General features: G+C 47.9%; 2 protein-coding genes across 2 annotated transcripts; both read left to right on the top strand.

The window, feature by feature from the left end:
* The first annotated feature begins 2,553 nt into the window (after positions 1 to 2,553).
* LOC149526117 (olfactory receptor 52M1-like) lies at positions 2,554 to 3,501 on the top strand. Its single transcript, XM_089777375.1, has one exon. It carries the CDS (start codon positions 2,554 to 2,556, stop codon positions 3,499 to 3,501), a length of 948 nt encoding a protein of 315 aa, XP_089633501.1.
* Positions 3,502 to 15,482: 11,981 nt separating this feature from the next.
* LOC102459908 (olfactory receptor 52M1-like) lies at positions 15,483 to 16,430 on the top strand. Its single transcript, XM_006112433.3, has one exon. The coding sequence runs from the start codon at positions 15,483 to 15,485 to the stop codon at positions 16,428 to 16,430; it is 948 nt and encodes a 315-aa protein (XP_006112495.3).
* The last annotated feature ends 9,764 nt before the right edge of the window (positions 16,431 to 26,194 follow it).

The following is a 26,194-nucleotide window of genomic DNA, read 5'->3' as shown; positions in this document are numbered from 1 at the left end:
CCTACAAGTTCTCTGAGCTTATCAAAATCTGCCTTCCTGAAATCCATTACCTCAATTGTGCTGGTCTCCCTTCTACCTTTCCTTAAGATCATGAACTCTATTATTTCATGATCACTGTCCCCTATACTGTCTTCCACTTTCAAGTTCTCAACTAGTTCCTCCCTATTTGTTAAAACCAAATCCAGAACAGCTTCTCCTCTGGTAGCTTTTTCAACCTTCTGAAACAGAAAGTTGTCTCCAATGCAGTCCAGAAACTTTTTGGATAGCCTGTGCCTCGCTGTGTTAGTTTCCCAACATATGTCTGGATAGTTGAAGTCCCCCATCACCACCAAATCTTGGGCTTTAGATAGTTTTGTTAATTGTTTAAAAAAGGCCTCATCCACCTCTTCCACCTGGCTAGGTGGCCTGTAGTAGACTCCTAGCATGATATCACCCTCGTTTTTTACCCCTTTTAGCTTAACCCAGAGACTCTCTACACAGCTATCTCCTATGTTCATCTCCACTTCAGTCCAAGTATGTACATTTTTAATATACAAGGCAACCCCTCCTCCCTTTTTTCCCTGTCTGTCCTTCCTGAGCAAGCCGTACCCTTCCATACCAACATTCCAATCATGCATCCCATCCCACCAGGTTTCTGTAATACCAATGATATCATAGTTGTATTTATTGGTTAGCAATTCCAGTTCTTCCTGCTTATTACCCATACTTCTCGCATTTGTATATAGGCATCTAACATACTGATTTTATCTTGCCTCCCTGTTGTGCCCTGACCCTCCTTGATATCATAAGATTTTGATGTTATGGGTTTGGACCATCTGCACATGCGCAGAACGATCTGCGCATGTGCAGATCGCCAGACAGAATGGCGAGCCCCGTGGATCGGTGAGCCCTGTATATATCTATCCCCCTAAACTCCCTCTATCTATCTATCTATCTATCTATCTATCTATCTATCTATCTATCTATCTATCTATCTATCTATCTATCTATCTATCTATCTATCTATCTATCTATCTATCTATCTATCTATCTCTAAGGGCACATTTAAACAGTAACATTATTCCAAAATAACAAAGACCATGCCTACACATCAAGCCATTATTTCAAAATAATGTTGAGCTGGAGGATTTTTATTCCAAATTCTGTAACCCTCATTTCACGAGGAATAATTGAAGTCAAAGGAAGAGTGCACTTCCTTTGACTTCTGGCTCTGTAGACACCGCCAAAAGCTGAATTAAACTATTTGTACTTCAGCTACACAATTGTTGTAGTTGAATTTGCGTAGTTTAGTTTGACTTTTGTCCTCCTGTGTAGATATATCCTAAAGTGCTACAAGACAATTCTTTTTTTTTTCTTTTTTTTTTCTTTTTTAGTTTCATTCCACACTTTTCAGGCTTTACACATATAACAACCTCCCCCATTCTCAGAACTTGTCCTGGAACTCCCTTTTCTATCTGCTGTGTTCTTGGGTAAACAAGACTAAGCACGTATTCAAAGTCGATTATTCCCCCACCATATTCCTTACGCATTCAAACATTATGTTCCTTTGGGGCACTGCTGTGAAGAACCAGGTGTTTCCATAGAGACTAAAAGAATGAGGTCCAGATCTTTTCTATGGTGTGTGTTTTAGTTGGGCTGTTTTCCTCTGATACCCATCTTGGCAAGAATTTCATCTCAAAGGGGTAGACCTTACTGTTTAAGGCCTGGTCTACACTAGGACCTTAGCCCATAAGTTCTAATTTATAAGTGATACATCCAAACTACCAAGTCCAAAATAATGTTAATGTGGATTCTCTGGTTCCACGTATTCAAACTTATTGGCCTTTGGGAGGCCTCCCGCAGCTTCCTAGCGTGCTCCCTGCGGTTCTGTGTCCGAGGTAGCACATTCATATTAATGGAGCCTGCCTTGCACTCTGTTCAATTCTTCCTCGTTGGAAGTCATAGAACTTCGAATTTGTAAAATCGGGTACCCAGAATTCGAAGTTAGTAAATTCGGACTCATCTCCTAGTATAGCTTTTTACCCAAGAACACTTATGCCCTAAGAATTCTGTCAGTCTCTAAGGTGCCAGAGACCTCTCCGTTCTTTTGGTAAAGATTTGATTTTTTTCCAATCTCATATTTTTATCAAGCAGGTGCATAGGGAATTCCCAAGAGCATGGACCCCCTATGCCCCGCTCCCAATGCAGCAATCCAGACCCATATTTCCAGCTGGTGCCTTTTAAGGTATCCCCCACAAGACCTGCAGGAATGACTGACACATAGAACAATATGAGAAACAGAACTGGCATTAGTAGAGTTAGTTGTTCATAATCCATTACTCTGAATAATGAAAATGTAATTTCCCAGTGTACAAAGGGAAGCCGAATTGCTTCACCCATGAGAGTAGCCTCCAGTGGTTTATGTCATTTATCTTGTTAATATTATGTATCCATCTAGGCTTTTGTACTGCGTCCAACACCTTAGACTCCAGGCACACGGGAAGACAAGAGAACCTACAGAACAGACAGGAGACGACGTTCTGCCTCGTAGTTCGAGACGTTCACCGTGATTCCATGTCACATTCCAATGCAACTGGCTCCCCCAATCCCTCCACCTTCATCTTGTTGGGCATCCCTGGCCTAGAGGCAGCCCATGTCTGGATCTCCATCCCCTTCAGTGTGATGTACGCCATCGCTTTCTTCGGTAACCTCACCATCATGTTCATTGTGAAGATGGAGCCGAGTCTCCATGGGCCCATGTACTATTTCCTCTGCATGCTGGCTGCCACTGATGTGGTTCAGTCCACATCAACTGTACCCAAAATGCTGAGCATCTTCTGGTTCAATGACCGAGAGATAAATTTCAGTGCATGTCTCACCCAGATGTTCTTCATTCACTGCTTCCTTGCAGTGGAGTCTGGGATCTTCGTGGCCATGGCCTTGGATCGCTACGTGGCCATCTGCAATCCCCTGAGACATTCTACCATTCTGACTACCCCCATTGTGAGCAAGATCGGCCTGGCCATGTTGCTGCGTTGTGGCTTGATCACATTGCCCTGTCCCTTGCTGGCGAGGCAGTGGCCATATTGCAGAACCAACGTCATCCTTCATACTTGCTGCGAGCACACAGCCGTGGTGAGTCTGGCCTGCACCGACATCCGCATCAGTAGCTACTATGGCCTCTTTGCGGCCATCTTGCTGATGGGTCTTGACGTGCTTTCTATAGTTGTGTCATATACCCTAATACTCAGGGCCATCTTCAGCCTCCCAACCAAGGACGCCAGACTTAAGACTTTTGGCACTTGTGGCTCCCACCTCTGTGCCATCTTAGCTTTTTACATCCCATGTTTCTTCTCTGTCCTCACATACCGGTTTGGTCACAATGTGGCTTTGTATTTCCATGTTCTCTTTGCTAATGTGTGCCTCCTGCTTCCCCCCATGCTGAACCCCATCATCTATGGGGTGAGGACCAAACAGATCCATGACAGGCTGCTGCATTTCCTTATCCATAAAGGAACCTAAAGTTTTCTCTTCCTACATTATCTCTCAGATGGAGGACTATGCAAAGCTGGCTGGAGACATGATGCCAGTCTCTCTTCCCTGAACCATTTGCCTGGACATTCACGGAGACATTAATCCCTTTCCTGATCTTATTTTGTAGTATCAATGTGACACCGTGGGGAATCCTTCTGTGTGCATGTCCTGGAATAGATACCTTTCTCACTTTTGTTACTTTGTGCTCTAAGGCCACATCTCATGGCCCACATCTTCCACCAAGGACCTGCACCTCCCCTGACTCTTCCTAACAAGGCTGCATCCCTGCCACTTGGCTGTCCTCTCCTCCCACTGTTACTCACTTGATTATGTACATGTCACTCCTCCCTCAGTGAAACTTCAAGAGAGCCATTCCAGATGTTGATAGGCGTGACATTGTTATCCGTGATTCAAGGAGCTACTTTGGCACTCAAAAACTCTTTTTTTTTTACATATAACTTAGCAATTAAGTAAAATGAGTGCTGTATCTCATTCCTATTTTAAAGGAAAGAAAAACAACTAGTTAGTGAGGGAATTTGAGGGAACACTTGGAGGGACACTTCAAGGACTACTTGAGGTCTCTTCACATCAGGACGCATCTTCGTCTCCGTCGGCAGACAGAAGACTAACCATTGGAAGCCTGCCTAGTGTCACTCAAGAGCCACACTCAACTTCAGTAATTATCAAGGGTGGAGGTGTTTTACTAACCTGTTGCAGACATGTGTCAGTGCTTGAGACTAAGTAGTTTAGCTTTAAGTGAAAGCACTCTTGTGTTATCCTGTTTGTACCACCCATCTATCGGTCGGACAACAGTGTCTCCCCTTAATGATTTCCTGACACCACCTTGCAGACAGTAAAAGTTACCGAGAGGTTTGGGTTGAAAGAACCCGGGTAACAGATTTTAGAGGCCCAAGTGAAGATGGTTGAGAGGAAGGAGACGGTTGGTACAAACAGTTGGCAATTTTTCCACTGCAATAGGAGGTAAAAGAAGACGGGAAGGGGCTCCCTACAAGTGCCCATGTCACAGTTTGTGAGCTCATCATAGAATACTTGGTGTGAAAGAGACCTCGAGAGGTCGAGTCCAGTCCCCTGCTCTCACGGCAAACAGATGCTGTCAATCCAGGTTTTCAGTCCTTCCTTTCAAACAAGCTTTAACCCAAGGCACTTTCCCCTTGATTCTTATGGCCTTTATGCGTACGGATCTGGCAGCCACTCGAATAAGAGATATTGTAGAGATAGCAAAGCAGGCTGATGAGGTTCAAAAAGACCTTCACACTCCTAAAAAGAAACCGGAGAAGATGGCTGCCATAACTACCCCAAATAGCACTCAGGGAAAGGAGAGGGGAGACAGACCTCTTAACGGGTGAGGCAGAACCCCTGACCCATGGTGAGGGGAAATTTGGAAGCGGCTCTTGAAATACGAGTCAAAGGAAGCAATAGACAGTCTGCCTAACCCTGAGCTCCTAGCAAAGCTGGCAGAACACAATTAAATACGGATGAATGGGGGAGATTCACTGTTTATGTGAAGTTTGCACGAGGGGCCCTCGGACAGAATTTACTGGTAGACTCAGGTGCCACATATTCCTTGATTATACACAAAAAAATACCCTGTCTGGACCTCCAGCTGGAGTCTTCGAGTCCAACCCCTGCCCAAAGCAGGACCAACCCCAACTCAATCTTCCTAGCCTGGGCTTGGTCAAACCAGGACTTCGAAACTTCTAGAGATGAAGATTACCCATCTCCCTAGGGAAACCCACTTCATCCCGCCCCTAGGGAAATCTTTTCTTCTAATATTCAAACTAGACCTCTCCCACCTCAACGTAAGTCCATTGCTCCTTGTTCTGTTTCTGCCACCCCTGAGAACAGCCTCTCTCCATCCTCTTTGGAACCCCATTCAGGAAGTTGAAGGATGCTCTCAAATCCCCCCTCACTCTTCTCTTCCCTCAGCCTCTCCTCGTAGGTCATGTGCTCATCATTTTCCTTGCCCTCCACATGACTCTCTACAATGCGTCCCCATCCTTTCTGTAGTGGGGCCCCCAAATTAGACACAATACTCCAGATGTGGCCTCACCAGAGCCAAATAAAGGGGAATAATCAATTCTCTAGATCTGCTGGCAACGCTCCTCCTAAAGCACCCTAAGGGATCCCTCTTCCGTCATCCATTCCCAGCTTCTGACAAACAGAAGCTACGGACAACATCTCTACTTATCCTCATTAATAGCCATTGATGGACCGAACCTCCACGAATTCATCGTGATGTAGTGGGTCTAGTACAAGGCAGAGTTGATCTGCACAGTGCAGACACGGCTGATAGTGGTCAAAAACCAGCTGATTGGGATCTACCAGTAGATCTTGGAGCCTCTGACAGGGGATCCCGACTGGTTTGGCCGGGAAGCTATCCAATGCTGGCACTTCAGTTGCCCCTCCCTCTACTGTTATGCCCGTCCTGCCCGCTGCCTTGAAGCTGCCCCCTGGGAGCCTCCTGCTTGCTGTGAGGCATGTGGGAGGGAGAAGGGGATGTCAGGGTGTCCTTCCTCCCCCCCCCACTGCTGAACCCCACCTCCACATGGAGAGAAGGGGGTGGAGGGAGCTTGGCAATGCAAATCCCTGTCACTCTCACACCGTGTGTGTCTCTGCCATTCTCACAAACACGCAGGGTCCTTCTCTCATCTCCCGACCTAACACACCTGTGGGGGGTGGTTGTTACTTTTCTACTGCTCGCAAAGTGGGTTAGTTTTGGGTTTTGACTGGTCTCTGACGCTTAAATGTAATTGTTTGAGGAGTGAGTTGTGAAATGCCGAACCTGCCATGGCTGCAGTCATTATCCCCATGGTAACTGCTGCTCCTGGTTGTGGCTGGCATGTCCCTGCAGCCCTAAGACAGGCAGAGCTGGGGGTCTCCACAAGCTGTCCTGGCCTGCAGACACTGCTCCTACAGCTGCCATTGATGAGTAACGGGGAACCGTGGCCAGGAGAAGCTGTGGGCTCCGTGCCTGTACCTGAAGGGCAGCACATGGGGCCATAGAGCCATTGCTGTACATGCCAGCTCCTTTCAGGAGTGGTGCAGGGCCAGGGCAGGAGTAAGCCTGAATTAACTCCACTGTTCCACCACCCAGACACCATCTCAGTTAAATGGTGCCCAGACAAAGCTTGCTTCCTGAACCTCTGTCATAGCTCTGAACCCCCTCCTGCACTCAATCTTGTGCCCCAGACATGAGTCCCCCTGCTCCCAAACTCCTCCCCAGAGCTCGCACCCTGAAACTCCTCCTGGACCAATAGCACCCACCCTCGGTAAAACCCAGAGCCCCTCCCATACTCCAAACCTATGAAGATGGCATCAAGATGTAAGCCAACTGCAGCTACCTATTTTACATAGCTGGAGTTGTGTACTTTAAACCGACCCTCCAGGTCTTGTGTGGACCTGGCCTAATGCAGAGGCAGAGTGTCCAGGGCCCTCTTTAGGCTTTGAACATACAGACCCAGGTGTTTCAATATTGTCGTATTACGCACAGGTGTTCAGTGTATGTTTAACACTTTGGCTGTGTCTGTCGGCAGAGGCATGTAGATTAGACACATTGGCAAAGGTAAATGTTTTTACCTCGTGGAATGAGGTTTACTGGGGCTGCCGACAAAGGGCATTGATGTCGACAGGGGGAATGTCCAGACTAGCGCGCGAGACAACAAACAGCTGATCAGCTGTTTGTCGGCTCAGCGCAGCAGCCATGTAAATGTAAATGAAGCCGCGATCATTTAAATCGTGGCTTCATTTACCTTTTCCAAACGAACAAATCTACATGCCTCTGCTGACAGAGGCATGTAGTTTAGACGTACCCTTTGTGCATGATGTTCCTGATCTGCAAAGCCAGCGAGTGGGCCTTGTCTAGGTTGCTAGAGTCATCTCTGTGTGTCTGTGCAGTATTATTTATGATAGTGCTTTTTCAACTGGTAATAACATCAAAGCCCAGGCTGGCCAACAGAGGAGAAAGAAAGAGTTCAGGCCCGAGACCTGAACCAAAGTGAGCAAGAGTGTTGCTATGTGTAACAGAGAGTCCTTCTCAAAAGCAGATGTTTATCGGCAAGTGAGTGTCTGGGACATGAACTCGATGCAGTATGGCTAGCATGCCTTACTGCCACGGAACATGTAAATACCTTCCACCAGGATGGGACAAGGACACCCCAAGCCAGCACATGATAAAACATTTGCAGGAGGAATAACAGGTAGTTCGATTTAGGGCTTTAATTCGAACTACCGGGTCCCTGCCGCGTGTAGACGTGGGCAGTTAGTCTGGACTTGTAAATTTCAAAAAATGGCGACCGGCTGGGAAGATGCAAATCAAGCACAGGATATTTAAACCCCAGGCTTGATTTGCAACTTCGAATGCCTACATTAGCCTCCCTAGTTTGAACTAGGGGCTAGTGTAGACATACCCTTACAGATTTATTGGAGCATAAGCTTTTGTGGGCAAAGACCCACTTTGTCAGATGCATGGAGTGGAAATTCTATTATTGACTGAGTCCATTGTCACTGGTACAGAAGCGTAAAAGAAGTTTGCATATGATGTGGATGAATTGGAGAGCGTCCAGCGGGGGGCAACCAAAATGATGAGGGGGCTGGAACACGTGACCTACGAGGAGAGGCTGAGGTATTTGTGCTGGTTTAGTCAGCAGAAGAGAAGAGCGAGGGGATATTTGCTAGCAGCCTTCAACTTCCTGCGGGGGATGGGGGGAGGGAGAGGAAAAAGGGGGATTGTTCCAAAGAGGCTGGAGAGAAGCCGTTCTCAGTGGTGACAGAACAAGGAACAATGGTCCTAATTTGCAATGGGGGTGGTCTAGGTTGAATATTAGGAAAAACTATTTCACTAGAAGCGGCGAGGAGTCCTGTGGCACCTTATAGACTAACTGAAGTGTAGGAGCATAAGCTTTCGTGGGCAAAGACCCACTTCGTCAGATGCATGTGATGAAGTGGGTCTTTGCCCACGAAAGCTTATGCTCCTACACTTCAGTTAGTTTATAAGGTGCCACAGGACTCCTCACCGCTTTTGCAGATACAGACTAACATGGCTACCCCTCTGATATTTCACTAGAAGCGCTGGGCTGGGTTCCCTAGAGTGGGGGTGGAGTCTCCATCCCTAGAGGTGTTTAACTCTCAGCTTGACAAAGCCCTGGCTGGGATGGTTGAGTTGGGTTGATCCAGCGTTAGGCAGGAGGCTGGACTTGATGACTCCTGAGTTCTCTTCCAGCCCTAAGATTCTAGGATTCACTTGTTGATTCCCTGTTCTGTTCTCTCCCTCTTGGGCACCTGCCGTGGGCCAAAGGACGAAGACAGGACACTGGGCTGGCTGGACATTTGGTCTGAGCCAGTCGGGCCGTTTCTCTTTTCTTCTCTTCGTATTGTTCTCCTCACACGGAGGGAGCGGCAGACTGGGTCATAAACTCACCGCGGTCAGGTTCTCACCAGGGCAAAATGGCACCGCTCGGGTACCTCGGCTGGAGAACTGGGGGGAGAAAGAGGGGAGGGAGGAACTGCCTGGAGACCATCCACTGCTGTGTCCATGAGTGGCTAGTGGAAGCGTTTGTGTAACTGCAGCAGGGTGTGTCCCTGCTTGTGTGTGGCTGTGTGAGCACGGCCAACAGAGGATCATGAGGTGACAACTCCACAGTGTAACGATGGGTGAGGTCTCAGCACCTCCATCTGGTCCCCGGGGAAGTCCATCATCTCTACCCAGTGGAGAGGCCCTGCTAGACTTTGAGTCCTTTCCTCACTGGTCAAGCACGCAGTGACTGATGGAGAGAGAGTGGTCACAGCAGGGAATCCAGGACTACGGGGTTCTGTGAGCCAATCACTATGATCATGGCCGTGTCAGGTCACCCTATGCCTCTGTTTACCTCCCTGTATAATGGGGACATGCTCCTAGTCACTTTCCTCCTTAGGGGTTTTGGAGATCCTTCCGTGCTGCAGAAGGTTCTCTTGTCTGCCCTTGGTCATCTTTCTCCAGATCTCTCTGTCTACAGTCTACCGAGCCATCCTGGCATTTACATGGTATCAGACCCTGAGGGCAGCTAACCTCAACCCAAATTCTCTTACTAATCAACAGCATTTTTTCCATACACACAAAGGCACAGAGCAGCCAATTCTGCTCTGACTTGGCAGAGAGCCCAGGAGTTCTCCTCCCCCCTTGAGACGATGCCTTAATTACTGTTAACGCCAGAGCTGGATGAACACCAGGGAGGTGCCGGCAGCCTGGTCTCCCACCTATTCACATGCAGATCTCTTCTCCGCTGGAGGCCAAGTGAACCCCCCTGGGAGTGCCCAGAGCAGGGTTATAACCAGTGCCCACCTCGGTGTCGGTTCTCGGCGTGCGACACTGCTGCAGATGCGGGGCTGAGAGACATGCGGGACGCGGCTGCCTGAGGCAGAGTCTGAGGGAAGACACGTCCCTCTCAGCACTCACAGGTACTAGCTCCAGCTGAGGGGCTCCCCTCCTCCGCAGACCCAGTGCAATGTTCGTTCACTAAAAGGGAAAGTGCCACCCATTGCCCAGGGCCTTTGCTACAGGGCGTGTGTGCACCAGTGTCACTGGCCAAACTGTCCCGCTTGGCTGTGCGCCCTCAGCCGATGGCCTCCAGTCCAAGGAGGCACATTTCCAAGGCCCAGGGATGGCAGGAATTAGCACGTTTATACTGCAAAGCAAAGTCTGATGCCTTGGCCTGTGGTTTGCTCAGACTCCACTGAGGCAAAAGCTCTCTTTGTGCAGGAACTGGGTGAAGACCTCAGGAGCTAACAATGTGTCAATGCCCAGAGACTGTCGCCTCCTGCCCTTGCTTTGCAGGGCTCTGGTGGTTAATGGGCAAGAGAGTCAGTTAGAATCATAAAATCCCACAGCTGGAACAGCCCTCAGTAGACATCGAGTCCAGCCCCCTGCCCAAAGCAGGACCTTAAGTTCTAGACTTTAAGTTCAGAAGGGACCATTATGATTATTTAGTCTGACCCCCTGCACAGTGCAGGCCACAGAATCTCATCCACCCCTTTTAGAATAATCCTCTCACCTAGATCTCAGATACTGAAGCCTTCAAATACTTTGAAGTCCCCAAGATGCAGAGACTCCTCCAGCTGTGATCTGTACCCCATGCTACAGAGGAAGGCGAAAAACCTCCATGGCCTCTGCCAATCTACCCTGGAGGAAAATTCCTTCCTGACCCCAAATATGGAGATCAGCTGAACCCTGAGAATGTGGGCAAGACTCACCAGCCAGACACCCAGAAAGTTCTCTATAGTAACCCCTATCATCCCTCCATTGACCTATTTCCCACTGATAGTGAATGGTCAATTAGTTACCAAGATCATGTTATCTCAAACCATCCCCTTATCATAGAATCGTAGAACTGGAAGAGACTGAGGATTATTTCAGATGAGGCAGAAAAAGCCAGAGAATTGGAGCAGTCTGAGAATCAAGATAGTGATAGAAATGTAGCCGTGTTAGTCCGGTATGTGGCTGATGGATATTATCACCTCTGATATCATTAGCTCACAGACATTTACCTTCCCCCCGCCACCATCCCCTTCTGTTCTGAAATTTGATTTGTCCTTTTCATATGTAAAAGCGACGAGGAGTCCTGTGGCACCTTATAGACTAACTGAAGTGTAGGAGCATAAGCTTTCGTGGGCAAAGACCAGCCTGCTGGGAAGTCAGTGTGTTTGGGACAGGAGTGTTCCCAGGTTGATGATGAGGGTGGACGGTGTGTGTCCCAGAATCATAGGAAGATAGACTGCGTAGCTAAATGTGCAGAGCAGAACAGCTGTGTTGTCACTCTCTCTAGGATGCAGGAGATGGCAGTTAAGCTCCCATCTCTGGACACTGTGGACACTGGTAATCGATCAGGGAATTTGATAGCTGGTTCTATGTGGAAATAGAGGTTGGAGGTGGAAGGACGAGAGACTTGTGAGTCTACAGCTTATTGTTGTTACCTCACTGACTGGGGGGAGGAGAGACTGACATGGCCATTGTGAGCAAGGGAGACACACCCAGCCAGCCCTTTGTCTTTGTGGAGTCAAGTTTTGAGCACACAGGCTGAGGGGGAGGGCCCAAACTTCCTTTGGCAAAGAATTCTTGCAGCTCAGACCTGAAGAGCCAAGACTTCAATGGTGAGGAGTGAAAGATGTGGTATGAGAAAAAGTGCTGTCAATGGACACTGGATATGGATTTGTTCCTATTGCTGATGTTAACTCTTGTAACCAATGTGCTGTTGTTACACAGAACTGTAAAAACGTACAATGTGCATAATGTTTTGAAAAAACCATTGACCCCGTCAAGAAATGTACCAGATGACAGACTGTATCTTAAAGGATCTTGGGATATTGATAGATCATGGTTCATGCCTGTAACTGATCGTGGAACGTCTTACAGGACAAAGAAGGTTCCAGCCATAAGGTGCTGTGTGGAAAGGGAAACTGAGGCACAGCACCATTATGTTACATGGCGAAGGGCCAAGATGCCTATTCAAAGGGGGATGAGAATACCTACATTAACCCAGTGGTGTTTGGATTTCAGAGAATTGCCAGAGTCGGTCTGGATCAATTTACGATTTTCTTTAGCTCTGGGCAAGATCACCTGACACACATGGGGCTCATGCTACAAGAGTATGATTGACTATGCTTTTACCATTGACTTTGGTTTTTACCAAGTTTTACCTTGGGTTTATAAAACCGGGCAAGGATGCTGTTGTCATTATGACAGACCTTTCCGTGATGAAGCCTGTTTTAAGTAAATTTGGTTTCCATACACTTGTCCAGCTCTGCTCTGTTCTTTCTAACATTGGATTAGAAACTGCAATGACACAAGCCAAAACATGGGGAGGCCTATGATGCCCTCAGTGATGTTACTTGCATCCCTTCCTGCATCAATTTTGTGTTGGGGGTGTCAAAAGGACGAATGCCAATGGACAAGGTTTTAATACGGCCAACTTCACTCTGAAAAGCTTTTCCGTGTGTCATGTGACTGGATTTTCAGGGGAGCAGCTAGATCACTGCTGCACCTATGGGGGGGGGGGATTTGCCCCAAAAGTTGGTACAAAGAGGGCCATGTGAGGTGTCCCATGAAAGCTTCTGTTCTACTGATTCTGTATATGCCAATTGCTCAGCCACAGACAGAGAATTTTACAGCATCCATACAGAGTACATGTTTCAAATCCACATACAGATATTATACAATTGCATGAATAGCACGTACAGAATCAGGAGAACAGAAGCTTTCAAGTGACGCCTCACATGACCCCCTTGGTATACACTTTGGAGCAAACACCCCCCATGGGTGCAGCAGTGATCTGGCTGTTCCCCTGAAAATCCAGTAACGTGACACACGGAAATGCTTATCAGAGTGAAATTGGCTGTGTTAAAACATTGTCCAGTGGTATTTGTCCTTTTGAAGCACTAGGTGTCTTTAGATGTTAGTAACTCTTGGGATGTTGCGAATACGTCTATGACTGTCTTCTAGACCATTTAGAAATAAATTGAATAGGATGGGTCCTAGAACAGACAGCTGGGGGACCCCACTAGTTACCGCTGTCCACTTGAAAAACTTACAATTTATTCCTACCCTTAGGTTCCAGTCTTGTAACCAGCTATCAGTCCATTAAAGGACCTACCCCCCTACCCCATGATAAAGTACTTTACTTAAGAGCCTTTGGGGAGGGATTTTCTCAAAGCCACTGGATCCCCCTTGTCTACATGTTTGTTGACCCCCTCAAAGGCATGATTTCCCTTTACATGATTTTCCAAATGTCAGTGTAAAGCACTATTCCGACAAGTCCCTCAGCGCTTGTGGAACAATGGTTTCAGGGGTGCCGGAATAGCGGGCCTATTGTAACAAAATATATTTTGATATAAAGGGTGCATTGAAAGATGTGGAATTGCTATTTTAGGATACTTCTGGTAATATACAGGGCTCAACAAACTGCAGAGAGAGCTACTCACCAGCCCTGCACTGAGCATGCACATGAATGGGGTGCACGGAGCAACCGGCTGAAATCTACTCGCCACGGGTGAGTAGAATCAACGGTTTGCTGAGCCCTGCCGATAGAGCCCCACTGTCTAGATGTAGCCTAATTGACAGGGTTTTCTTCTCGTTCTCTCCTTTCTTTTTCTGCTTTAAATGTGGGGGTTCTATCTCTGTTGCTTCACTCATCTGAAGTGGATTGTGCCCACAAAAGCTTATGACAGCTATCTATCTATCTATCTATCTATCTATCTATCTATCTATCTATCTATCTATCTATCTATCTATCTATCTCCACCCACCCCCTCTATCTATCTATCTATCTCCACCCACCCCTCTATCTATCTATCTATCTATCTATCTATCTATCTATCTATCTATCTATCTATCTATCTATCTATCTATCTATCTATCTATCTATCTATCTATCTATCTATCTCTAAAGGTACATTTAAACAGTAACATTATTTCAAAATAACAAAGAGCATGTCTACACATCAAGCCATTATTTCAAAATAATGTTGAGCTGGAGGATTTTTACTCCAACTTCTGTAACCCTCATTTCACGAGGAATAATGGAAGTCAAAGGAAGAGTGCACTTCCTTCGACTTCCTGTTGTGTAGCCAGCGCCAAAAGCTGAATTAAGCTATTTGTAATTCACAACTGATGTAGCTGAAGTCGTGAAGCTTAGTTTGACTTTTGTCCTCCTGTGTTGATGTATCCTAAGGTGATAGAAGAAAATTGTAGGGTTTTTTTTTTTAGTTTCATTCCACACTTTTCAGGCTTTGCACATATAACAGCCTCCCCCATTCTCAGAACTTGTCCTGGAACTCCCTTTTCTATCTGCTGTGTTCTTGGATAAACAAGACTGAGCGCGTATTCAAAGTAGATTATTCTCCCACCATATTCCTTAGGCATTCAAACATTATGTTCCTTTGGGGAACTGCTGTGAAGAGCCTGGTGTTTCCATAGAGACTAAAAGAACGAGGTCCAGATTTTTTCTATGGTGTGTGTTTTAGTTGGGATGTTTTCCTCTGATACCCGTCTTGGCAAGAATTTCATCTCAAAGTAGTAGACCTTACTGTTTAAGGCCTGGTCTACACTAGGACCTTAGCCCACAAGGTCGAATTTATAAGTGATACATCCAAACTACCAAGTCCAAAATAATGTTAACGTGGATTCTCTGGTTCCACGTATTCACACTTATTGGCCTTTGGGAGGCCTCCCGCAGCTTCCTAGAGTGCTCCCTGCGGTTCTGAGTCGGAGTTAGCACATTAACATTAATTGAGCCTGCCTCGGACTCCATTCCATTCTTCCCCATTGGAAGTCATACAACTTCGAATTTGTAAAATCAGGTACCTAGAATTCGAACTTAATAAATTCGGACTCATCTCCTAGTATAGCTATGTCCCAACAGATTTATCAGGGTATAAGCTTTGGTGAGTAAAACCCACATCATCAGTTTTACCCACAAAAGCTTATGCTCTACGAATTCTGTTCATCACTAAGGTGCCAGAGGACTCTCCATTGTTTTGGTAAAGCGTTGTTTTTTTTTCCCAAACTCAGATTTTTATCAAGGAGATGCATAGGGAATTCCCAAGAGGATGGATCCTCTAGCCCGGCTCTCATTGCAGCAATGATGGAGAACCAGAATCCAGACCCATAAGGTGTTTTTTAAGGTCCCCCCCCAAGACATGCAGTAATAACTGACACATAGATCAAGATAAGAAACGGAATTGGCATTAGTAGAGTTAGTTGTTCATAATTCATTACTCTGAATAACGAAAATGTAATTTTCCAATGTACGAAGGACAGCAAATTGTGTATGTTGTGTATCTTATTAATATTGTGTATCCATCCAGGCTTTTGTACTGCGTCCATCACCTTAAACGCCAGGCACACGGGAAAACAAGAGAACCTACAGAAGAGACAGGAGACAACGTTCTGCCTCAGAGTTGGAGACTTTCACTGTGATTCCATGTCACAATCCAATGCAACTGGCTCCCCCAACCCCTCCACCTTCATCTTGTTGGGCATCCCTGGCCTAGAAGCGGTGCATGTCTGGATCTCCATCCCCTTCACAGTGATGTACGCCATTGCCTTCTTGGGTAACTTCATCATCATGTTCATAGTGAAGATGGAGCAGAGTCTCCATGGGCCCATGTACTATTTCCTCTGCATGCTGGCTGCCACTGACCTGGTCCTGTGCACGTCCATAGTACCCAAAATGCTGAGCATCTTCTGGTTCAATGACCGAGAGATAAATTTCAGTGCCTGTCTCACCCAGATGTTCTTCATTCACTGCTTCACTGCAGTGGAGTCTGGGATTTTCGTGGCCATGGCCTTGGATCGCTACGTGGCCATCTGCAATCCCCTGAGACATTCTACCATTCTGACCACCCCCATTGTGATTAAGATCGGCCTGGCCATGTTGCTGCGTGGTGGCTTGATCACATTGCCCTGTCCCTTGCTGGCGAGGCAGTGGCCATATTGCAGAACCAACGTCATCCTTCACACTTGCTGCGAGCATACAGCTGTGGTAAAACTGGCCTGCGCTGACATCCGCATCAGTAGCTACTACGGCCTCTTTGCGGCCGTCTTGCAGATGGGTCTTGACATATTTTCTATAGCTGTGTCATATACCCTGATAATCAGGGCCATCATTAGCCTCCCCACCAAGGACGCCAGACTTAAGACTTTTGGGACCTGTGGCTCCCACCTCTGTGCCATCTTATCCTTTTACATCCCATGTTTCTTCTCTGTCCTCACATACCGGTTTGGCCAGAATATGGCTTTGTATTTCCATATTCTTTTTCCTAACGTGTGCATCCTACTTCCCCCCATGCTGAACCCCATCATCTACGGGGTGAGGACCAAACAGATCCGCGACAGGCTGCTGCATTTCTTTACGCATAAAGGAACCTAAAGTTTTCTCTTCCTACATCAGCTCTCAGATGGAGGACTATGCAAAGCTGGCTGGAGACATGGTGTCGGGCCCTCTTTCCTGAACCTTTTGCCTGGACAGTCAACGAGACATTAATCCCTTTTCTGACCTTACTTCATAGTGTCAATGCGACAACCAGGGGAATCTTATCCTTCCGTATCCTTGTACCAGGAGATTTCAGCAAATCCAGTAATGTGCCTGAATCACTATTGTTTCCTGATTGAACTTTAACAAGCAAGCTAAAAGGTGCAAAATAGGCCTAGGCAGCATGAACAAGTCAGGTACTCAGAACTCAGGCTGATTGCCTGCTCGAGTGAAGAATTATTTCCAGAGACAGGGAAACATCTAGGAAGAAAGTACAGTTGCATGCCATGTTGGGAAACAGCTTGGCAGATTTTGTTCAGGAGTAAGGGGGTCATGGATCCTGGAAGGCTGGTGCCTTTACTAGCCCGGGAGCCTCCCTGCAGCTCCACAAGCAATGGAATACCTGAGTTGGTGCAGGAAGTGGGGAAATCCGAATGTTAGGCAAAGAAGAGAGCTGCTTGGCAAGGGTTGTGGATGGTTGCTACAGCACTGGGTCAGGAGTGGGTCAGCTAAAAGAGACAGTGCAGGAATTGGAGAGAATCAGAGCAGAAAAGGAAGCTGAAGTGAGTAATCTGAAGGAAGAATCTGACGGTCTCAGAGCCACAAGTCTGACTCAAGCTGCTCAGATTGTCGGAATGCAGCGGGAGGTGTGTGACTGGAAGAGGGTCCAAAGCAAGTTGCAGAAGGGTCCGTGTTAAAACAGCAGGCGACCGAGAGTGCAGCAAGAGCAGTAAGAGCCTTTTAAAATACTCCCAAGGCAGAGCTCAGGCAGAGCATGGAGAATGCTGGAGACAAATTTGTGCCCTTATGGCTCAGATAGCACAACAAAGGGGGATCCTGGCAGAGATCAGAGGAAATTGCAGCTGGGAGGAAAGATGCAGAGGCAAAGGAGGATCCCGATCCATCCCCCCTTATTGCAATGATGAGGGGAAGGACTCTGATGATTCTCTCTGGATCTTGTCGGGCAGTCTCCATATAGTCCCCTATGGAAGTCGCTGGAAGAGTTGCAAAGACCACCTCCAGTAGCCCCTATAATCAATAGCTCTGTCACAAGGACGGGACCCAGGGGAGGTGATGGAGGAACAGAGTAATGGGTAGAAACGAGACCCTTCACCCCAGACCAGATTAGGGCTGTAGGCCCACTGAATAGAAACACAGCCCTGGGGTGGTTGGTAAAAGTATCGGACAGGGCTGGATTCACTCCGGCTGGTGTGGCAGCTATGTGCAGGCTGTGTATGACCTCTGAGGATTTTTGCAGGGCTCTCTTATGATATCCAAATGGGAGCCCTCCATGGAGCAGATGATACAGAGAAGCACACAAATGTACAGAGGGAAGTAATACAAACCCTCTTCCCAGGAGAGAGCCCCACCCTTATATTCCATCAGGAGAAAGAAGAAGCCGGGGAGAGAGCAGAAAGTGACATAGCCAGAAAGGAAACATGCTGGGCAAACAGATGCTGTCAATCCAGGTTTTTCAGTCCTTACTTTCAAACAAGCTTTAACCCAGGGAACTTTCCCCTTGATTCTTATGGCCTTTATGCGTACGGATCTGGCAGCCACTCGAATAAGAGGTATTGTAGAGATAGCAAAGCAGGCTGCTGAGGTTCAAAAAGACCTTCACACTCCTAAAAAGAAACCGGAGAAGATGGCTGCCATAACCGCCCCAATTAGCACTCAGGGAAAGGAGAGGGGAGTCAGACCTCTTAAGGGGTGAGGCAGAACCTCTGACCCATGGTGAGGGGAAATTTGGAAGCAGCTTTTGAAATATGAGTCAAAGGAAGCAATAGACAGTCTGCCTAACCCTGAGCTCCCAGCAAAGCTGGCAGAACACAATTAAATACGGATGAATGGGGGAGATTCACTGTTTATGTGAAGTTTGCAGGAGGGGCCCTCGGACAGAATTTACTGGTAGACTCAGGTGCCACATATTCCTTGATTATACACAAAAAAATACCCTGTCTGGACCTCCAGCTGGAGTCTTCGAGTCCAACCCCTGCCCAAAGCAGGACCAACCCCAACTCAATCTTCCTAGCCTGGGCTTGGTCAAACCAGGACTTCGAAACTTCTAGAGATGAAGATTACCCATCTCCCTAGGGAAACCCACTTCATCCCGCCCCTAGGGAAATCTTTTCTTCTAATATTCAAACTAGACCTCTCCCACCTCAACTTAAGTCCATTGCTCCTTGTTCTGTTTCTGCCACCCCTGAGAACAGCCTCTCTCCATCCTCATTGGAACCCCATTCAGGAAGTTGAAGGCTGCTCTCAAATCCCCCCTCACTCTTCTCTTCCCTCAGCCTCTCCTCGTAGGTCATGTGCTCCAGCCCCCTCATCATTTTTCTTGCCCTCCACATGACTCTCTACAATGCGTCCCCATCCTTTCTGTAGTGGGGCCCCCAAATTAGACACAATACTCCAGATGTGGCCTCACCAGAGCCAAATAAAAGGGAATAATCCCTTCTCTAGATCTGCTGGCAACGCTCCTCCTAATGCACCCTAAGGGATCCCTCTTCTGTCATCCATTCCCAGCTTCTGACAAACAGAGGCTACGGACACCGTCCCTACCCATCCTCAGTACTAGCCATTGATGGACCGAACCTCCACGAATTCATCGTGGTGTAGTGGGTCCAGTACAAGGCAGTGTTGATCTGCACAGTGCAGACATGGCTGATAGTGGTCAAAAACCAGCTGATTGGGATCTACCAGTAGATCTTGGAGCCTCTGCCAGGGGATCCCGACTGGTTTGGCCGGGAAGCTATCCAATGCTGGCACTTCAGTTGCCCCTCCCTCTACTGTTATGCCCGTCCTGCCCGCTGCCTTGAAGCTGCCCCCTGGGAGCCTCCTGCTTGCTGTGCAGGATGTGGGAGGGAGAAGGGGGTGTGCTGATGTCAGGGTGTCCCTCCCCCCCCACTTCTGTATCCACCTCCACATGGAGAGAAGGGGGTGGAGGGAGCTTGACAATGCAAATCCCTGTCACTCTCACACCGTGTGTGTCTCTGCCATTCTCACAAACACGCAGGGTCCTTCTCTCATCTCCCGACCTAACACACCTGTGGGGGGTGGTTGTTACTTTTCTACTGCTCGCAAAGTGGGTTAGTTTTGGGTTTTGACTGGTCTCTGATGCTTAAATGTAATTGTTTGAGGAGTGAGTTGTGAAATGCCGAACCTGCCATGGCTGCAGTCATTATCCCCATGGTAACTGCTGCTCCTGGTCGTGGCTGGTCTGTCCCTGCAGCCCTAAGAGAGGCAGAGCTGGGGGTCTCCACATGCTGTCCTGGCCTGCAGACACCGCTCCTGCAGCTGCCATTGGTGAGTAACGGGGAACCGTGGCCAGGAGAAGCTGTGGGCTCCGTGCCTGTACCTGAAGGGCAGCACATGGGGCCATGGAGCCGTTGCTGTACATGCCAGCTCCTTTCAGGAGTGGTGCAGGGCCAGGGCAGGAGTAAGCCTGAATTAACTCCGCTGTTCCTCCACCCAGACACCATCTCAGTTAAATGGTGCCCAGACAGAGCTTGCTTCCTGAACCTCTTTCATAGCTCTGAACCCCCTCCTGCACCCAATCTTGTGCCCCAGACATGAGTCCCCCTGCTCCCAAACTCCCCCCAGAGATCGCACCCTGAAACTCCTCCTGGACCAATAGCACCCACCCTGGGTTAAACCCAGAGCCCCTCCCATACTCCAAAGCTATGAAGATGGCATCAAAATGTAAGCCAACTGCAGCTATCTATTTTACGTAGCTGGAGTTGTGTACCTTAAACCGACCCACCATGTCTAGTGTGGACCTGGCCTAATGCAGAGGCAGTGTGTCCAGGGCCCTCTTTAGGCTTTGGACATACAGACCCAGGCGTCCCATTTTTGTCGTATTACGCACAGGTGTTCAGTGTATGTTTAACTCTTTGTGCATGTTGTTCCTGATCTCCAAAGCCAGCGAATGGGCCTTGTCTAGGTTGCTAGAGTCATCTCTAGGGGTGTGTCTAGACTACAGGGTTGTGTCGACAAAAGTGGACTTTTGTCGACAAAACGATACCTGCGTCCACACTGCCTTTGAGTTATGTCGATATAATGTCGACAAAACTTAGCAGTTTTGTCGACGTATGTAATCTTCATTCTACGAGGAATAGCGCCCTTTATCGACAGAGTTCTGTCAATAGAAGGCATTATTGCATCTACACTGTCCTTTGCGTCCACACTGTTATGTCAACATAAGAACATAAGAACGGCCGTACTGGGTCAGACCAAAGGTCCATCTAGCCCAGTATCCTGTCTACCGACAGTGGCCAGCACCAGATGCCCCAGAGAGGGTGGACCGAAGACAATGATCAAGCGATTTGTCTCCTGCCATCCCTCTCCAGCCTCTGACAAACAGAGGCCAAGGACACCATTTTATCCCCTGGCTAATAGCCTTTTATGGACCTAACCTCCATGAATTTATCCAGCTTCTCTTTAAACTCTATTATAATCCTAGCCTTCACAGCCTCCTTTGGCAAGGAGTTCCACAGATTGACTACACGCTGTGTGAAGAAGAACTTTCTTTTATTAGTTTTAAACCTGCTACCCATTAATTTCATTTGGTGTCCTCTAGTTTTTCTATTATGGGAACTAATAAATAACTTTTCTTTATCAGCCCTCTCCACACCACTCATGATTTTATAGACCTCTATCATATCCCCCCTCAGTCTCCTCTTTTCTAAAATGAAAAGTCTCAGTCGCTTTAACCTCTCCTCAAAGCGGCTTGCTTTGTTGACAGAACTGGACGTAGTCTAGATGCTCTTTGTCGACAGAAGCTTTGTCGACAGTATCTGTCAACAAAACTTCTGTCGACAAATCCCTGTAGTCTAGACATACCCTATGTGTCTGTGCAGTATTGTTTATGATAATGCTGTTTCAAATGGTAATAACATCAAAGCCCAGGCTGGCCAACGGAGGAGAAAGAAAGAGCATGAAGCATGGGCCTGATGAAAGGCCCGAGACCTGAACCAAAGTGAGCAAGAGTGTTGCTATGTGTAACAGAGAGTCCTTCTCAAAAGCAGATGTTTATCGGCAAGTGAGTGTCTGGGACATGAACTCGATGCAGTATAGCTAGCATGGCTAACTCCCACGGAACATGTAAATACCTTCCACCAGGATGGGACAAGGACACCCCAAGCCAGCACATGATAAAACATTTGCAGGAGGAATAACAGGTAGTTCGATTTAGGGCTTTAATTCGAACTACCGGGTCCCTGCCGCGAGTAGACGGGGGCAGTTAGTCTGGACTTGTAAATTTCAAAAAATAGCGACTGGCTGGGAAGATGCAAATAAAGCGCAGGATATTTAAATCCCAGGCTTGAGCTGCAACTTCGAATGCCTACATTAGCCTCCCTACTTCGAACTAGGGGCTAGTGTAGACATACCCTTACAGATTTATTGGAGCATAAGCTTTCGTGGGCACAGACCCACTTTGTCAGATGCATGGAGTGGAAATTCTATTGTTGACTGAGTCCATTGTCACTGGTACAGAAGCGTAAAAGAAGTTTGCATATGATGTGGATGAATTGGAGACGGTTCAGCGGAGGGCAACCAAAATGATGAGGGGGCTGGAACACGTGACCTACGAGGAGAGACTGAGGGATTTGGGCTTGTTTAGTCTGCAGAAGAGAAGAGTGAGGGGGGATTTGCTAGCAGCCTTCAACTTCCTGCGGGGAACGGGGGGGAGGGAGAGGGAAAAGGAGGGTTGTTCCAAAGAGGCTGGAGAGAAGCCGTTCTCAGTGGTGACAAAACAAGGAACAATGGTCCTAATTTGCAATGGGGGATGTCTAGGTTGAATATTAGCAAAAACTATTTCACTAGAAGCGGCGAGGAGTCCTGTGGCACCTTATAGACTAACTGAAGTGTAGGAGCATAAGCTTTCGTGGGCAAAGACCCACTTCGTCAGATGCATGTGATGAAGTGGGTCTTTGCGCATGGAAGCTTATGCTCCTACACTTCAGTTAGTCTATAACGTGTCACAGGACTCCTCGCCACTTTGCAGATTCAGACTAACACGGCTACTCCTCTGATATTTCACTAGAAGCGCTGGGCTGGGTTCCCTAGAGTGGGGGTGGAGTCTCCATCCCTAGAGGTGTTTAACTCTCAGCTTGACAAAGCCCTGGCTGGGATGGTTGAGCTGGGTTGGTCCAGCGTTAGGCAGGGGCTGGACTTGATGACTCCTGAGTTCTCTTCCAGCCCTAAGATTCTAGGATTCACTTGTTGATTCCCTGTTCTGTTCTCTCCCTCTGGGGCACCTGCCATGGGCCAAAGGACGAAGACGGGACACTGGGCTGGCTGGGCATTTGGTCTGACCCAGTAGGGCTGTTTCTCTTTTCTTCTCTTCGTATTGTTCTCCTCACACTGAGGGAGCGGCAGACTGGGTCATAAACTCACCGCGGTCAGGTTCTCACCAGGGCAAAATGGCACCGCTCGGGTACCTCGGCTGGAGAACTGGGGGCAGAAAGAGAGGAGGGAGGAACTTCCTGGAGACCATCCACTGCTGTGCCCACGAGTGGCTAGTGGAAGCGTTTGTGTAACTGCAGCAGGGTGTGTCCCTGCCTGTGTGTGGCTGTGTGGGCACGGCCTAGAGATTATCATGACGTGACAGCCTCACAGTGTGATGGTGGGTGAGGTCTCAGCACCTCCATCTTGTCCCCGGGGAAGTCCGTCATCTCTACCCAGTGGAGAGGCCCTGCTAGACTTTGAGTCCTTTCCTCACTGGTCAAGCACGCAGTGACTGATGGAGAGGGAGTGGTCACAGCAGGGAACGCAGGACTACGGGGTTCTGTGAGCAAATCACTGTGTGATCATGGCCATGTCAGGTCACCCCATGCCTGTCAGCCGACAGTCAGGGCAGTGTGTGTGTGTATGTTTCCAAGAAAAGGCTTAACGTCCATGTCTTTACTGCTAGGACCGGGGTATCGTCGCAGAGGGTGGCCAGGAGGCCAACAGACGCCCCGTTATATAGGAAGAGCTTATTACACCTTAGATTTTTAGCTGCTAGAACACAGGGTTCCTTCTCAGCTTGCAGCCTAGGAAAGGCTGAAAAGGTGCCCCAACGGATCTTGTCACCTGGGAGTGACACAGATCCAAACGCCCAAGCTCTCCCTATGTCTGTCCCTTTATGACCGGCTGAAGTTCTTTTAAATTGTGCTTGGTTCTGTTACAGCAACTGAAGGAGTCAGGTTAAAGCTTAAACAGTTACAGGTTTATTAAAAGACTTATAAAAGCATATGGTTACAATGGCTATTGCTCTCTTTCTTAACTGTTAACAAATACAGATTTTTAAAATGGTTACAAAGAAAATAAAGATAGAAAATAGAAATAATGGTACCAAGTGACAGCTTAATCTTTAAAGAGCTCTAAGTCTATGTGTACCCTTAAGACAAAGGACCACATCCAGGTACAATTTTTACCCCTTTCTGTGCCTCTCGACTCCAGCGTGTCAGGCCAGAGCCGGCCCCTCAATTCCTAGGAAAGACGAATACGAGGTTGGCGTCCCCGTGGAACCTCAGGAGATCAAACACCTAACCCGACCAGCTGATAGATGGTAGATTGACACTCAGAGGAAATGTGCTGCTGAACCCATCTATATACCCCTGGGGGCCCGTATCCTCTTTCTTATCTAAGAGGCCAAATTCTACTGGTCCATTTTGTGGCGCCAGTTCTTACAAGCAAGTTTCAAGTTAATTTACACTTGCAAGAGAGATAACTAAATTGTGAGTACTGGACATTTTTTTACTGGGCGAGAGATTCCTCCCCTCGCAGACGGCTGTGTGTTCGTATCAATATGGGTTAAGTCAAGGACACTCCTTGGCAGCCTCTTGGTCAGCAATTGGCGTATCTCTGTTTACAGCCATTCATGGTCACACAGCCTGGGCCTTCTGCTCTGTGTGCCCTGTATGCTCCAGGCAAGCAAAAATGGATGTTACAAAGGGGGGTTCCTGTCTGGCTACAATGCCTTAGTTTACCTCTCTGTATAATGGGGACATGCTCCTTGTCACTTTCCTTTCTTAGGGTTTCTGGAGATCCTTCCGTACTGTATAGTGTTCTCCTGTCTGCCCTTGGTCATCTTTCTCTAGGTCTGTCTGTCTGTCTGTGGAGCACAATTTGCGTACCTTTTTCAGATAAATCTTTGTAGTCTAGACATAGCCCCAGTTACATTTTGCTCCTATGCCCAGCTGCTGCATTCTTTGTGCCACTGAATCAAGTTCTTTCCCAAAGTTCTCTACTTACTTGACTATGGAAACTTGGCTTTTTAGCTCTCTAATGGTCTCTTCTCAAACCCCTTGCAATTTTCATTCCCATTTTTCTGTATGTTTTTTTCCACCCCATCAGTCTTGTTGATGATTTCCCTCAGGGTTGGGGAATTTGTCCCTTTGAAGCACTAGGTGTCTTTAGATGTTACTAACTCTTGGGATGTTGGGAACACGGTTCTGACTGTCCATAGGAATGTGCTCCATTCCATTCTTCATTTTGTTCGCCTCCTTCAAATGCAGCCTCCCTTGTCCCTTCAAAACTTACCTATTCCAGACTCGGCATGTTTTAAAGTCGCACTCCATCCCTAGAGGTGTTTAAGTCTTGGCTTGACCAAGCCCAGGCTGGGATGATTGACTTCAGTTGGTCCTGCTTTGGGCAGGGGGGTTGGACTCGATGCCTCCTGAGGTCTCTGCCAAACCTGACATTCACGTGACGGTTCCCTGTTCTGTTCATTCCCTCTGAAGCACCTGCCATTGGCCAATGGAGGAAGACGGGACACAGGGCTCGATGGACCTGTGGCCTCACCCCGTAGTGCCGTTCTTCTCTTTGTATTGTTCTCCTCATACTGAGGGAGCGGCAGACTGGGTCATAAACTCACCCCATCAGGGTACTGACCATGGCAAAATGGCACCGCTCGGGTAGCTCAGCTGGAGAACTGGCAGCGAGGGGGTCGGGAAATGGCTGAAGACCATCTACTGCTGGTCCATGAGTGGCTAGTGAAAGCATTTGTGTAACTGCATCAGGGTGTGTCCCTGCCTGTGTGTGGCTGTGTGGGCGCAGCCTAGAGAGGATCATGACGTGACAGCCTCACAGTGTGACGGTGGGTGAGGTCTCAGCACCTCCATCTTGTCCCCCGGGAAGTCCGTCATCTCTACCCAGTGGAGAGGCCCTGCTAGACTTTGAGTCCTTTCCCCACTGGTCAAGCACACAGTGACTGATGGAGAGAGAGTGGTCACAGCAGGGAATCCAGGACTACGGGGTTCTGTGAGCTAATCACTATGATCATGGCCGAGTCAGGTCACCCTATGCCTCTGTTTACCTCCCTGTATAATGGGGACATGCTCCTAGTCACTTTCCTTTCTTAGGGGTTTTGGAGATCCTTCCATGCTGCAGAAGGTTCTCCTGTCTGCCCTTGGTCATCTTTCTCCAGATCTCTCTGTCTACAGTCTACCGAGCCATCTTGGCATTAACACGGTATCAGACCCTGAGGGCAGCTAACCTCAACCCAAATTCTCTTACTAATCAACAGCATTTTTTCCATACACACAAAGGCACAGAGCAGCCAATTCCGCTCTGACTTGGCAGAGAGCCCAGGAGTTCTCCTCCCCCCTTGAGACGATGCCTTAATTACTGTTAACTCCAGAGCTGGATGAACACCAGGGAGGTGCCGGCAGGCT

Source organism: Pelodiscus sinensis, chromosome 1, assembly GCF_052426305.1.
Source record: "Pelodiscus sinensis isolate ZL-2025 chromosome 1, ASM5242630v1, whole genome shotgun sequence".
Lineage (NCBI taxonomy): Eukaryota > Metazoa > Chordata > Testudines > Trionychidae > Pelodiscus > Pelodiscus sinensis.
Note: the sequence above shows the minus strand (reverse complement) of the source record. Positions and strands in the feature narration are given on the sequence as shown.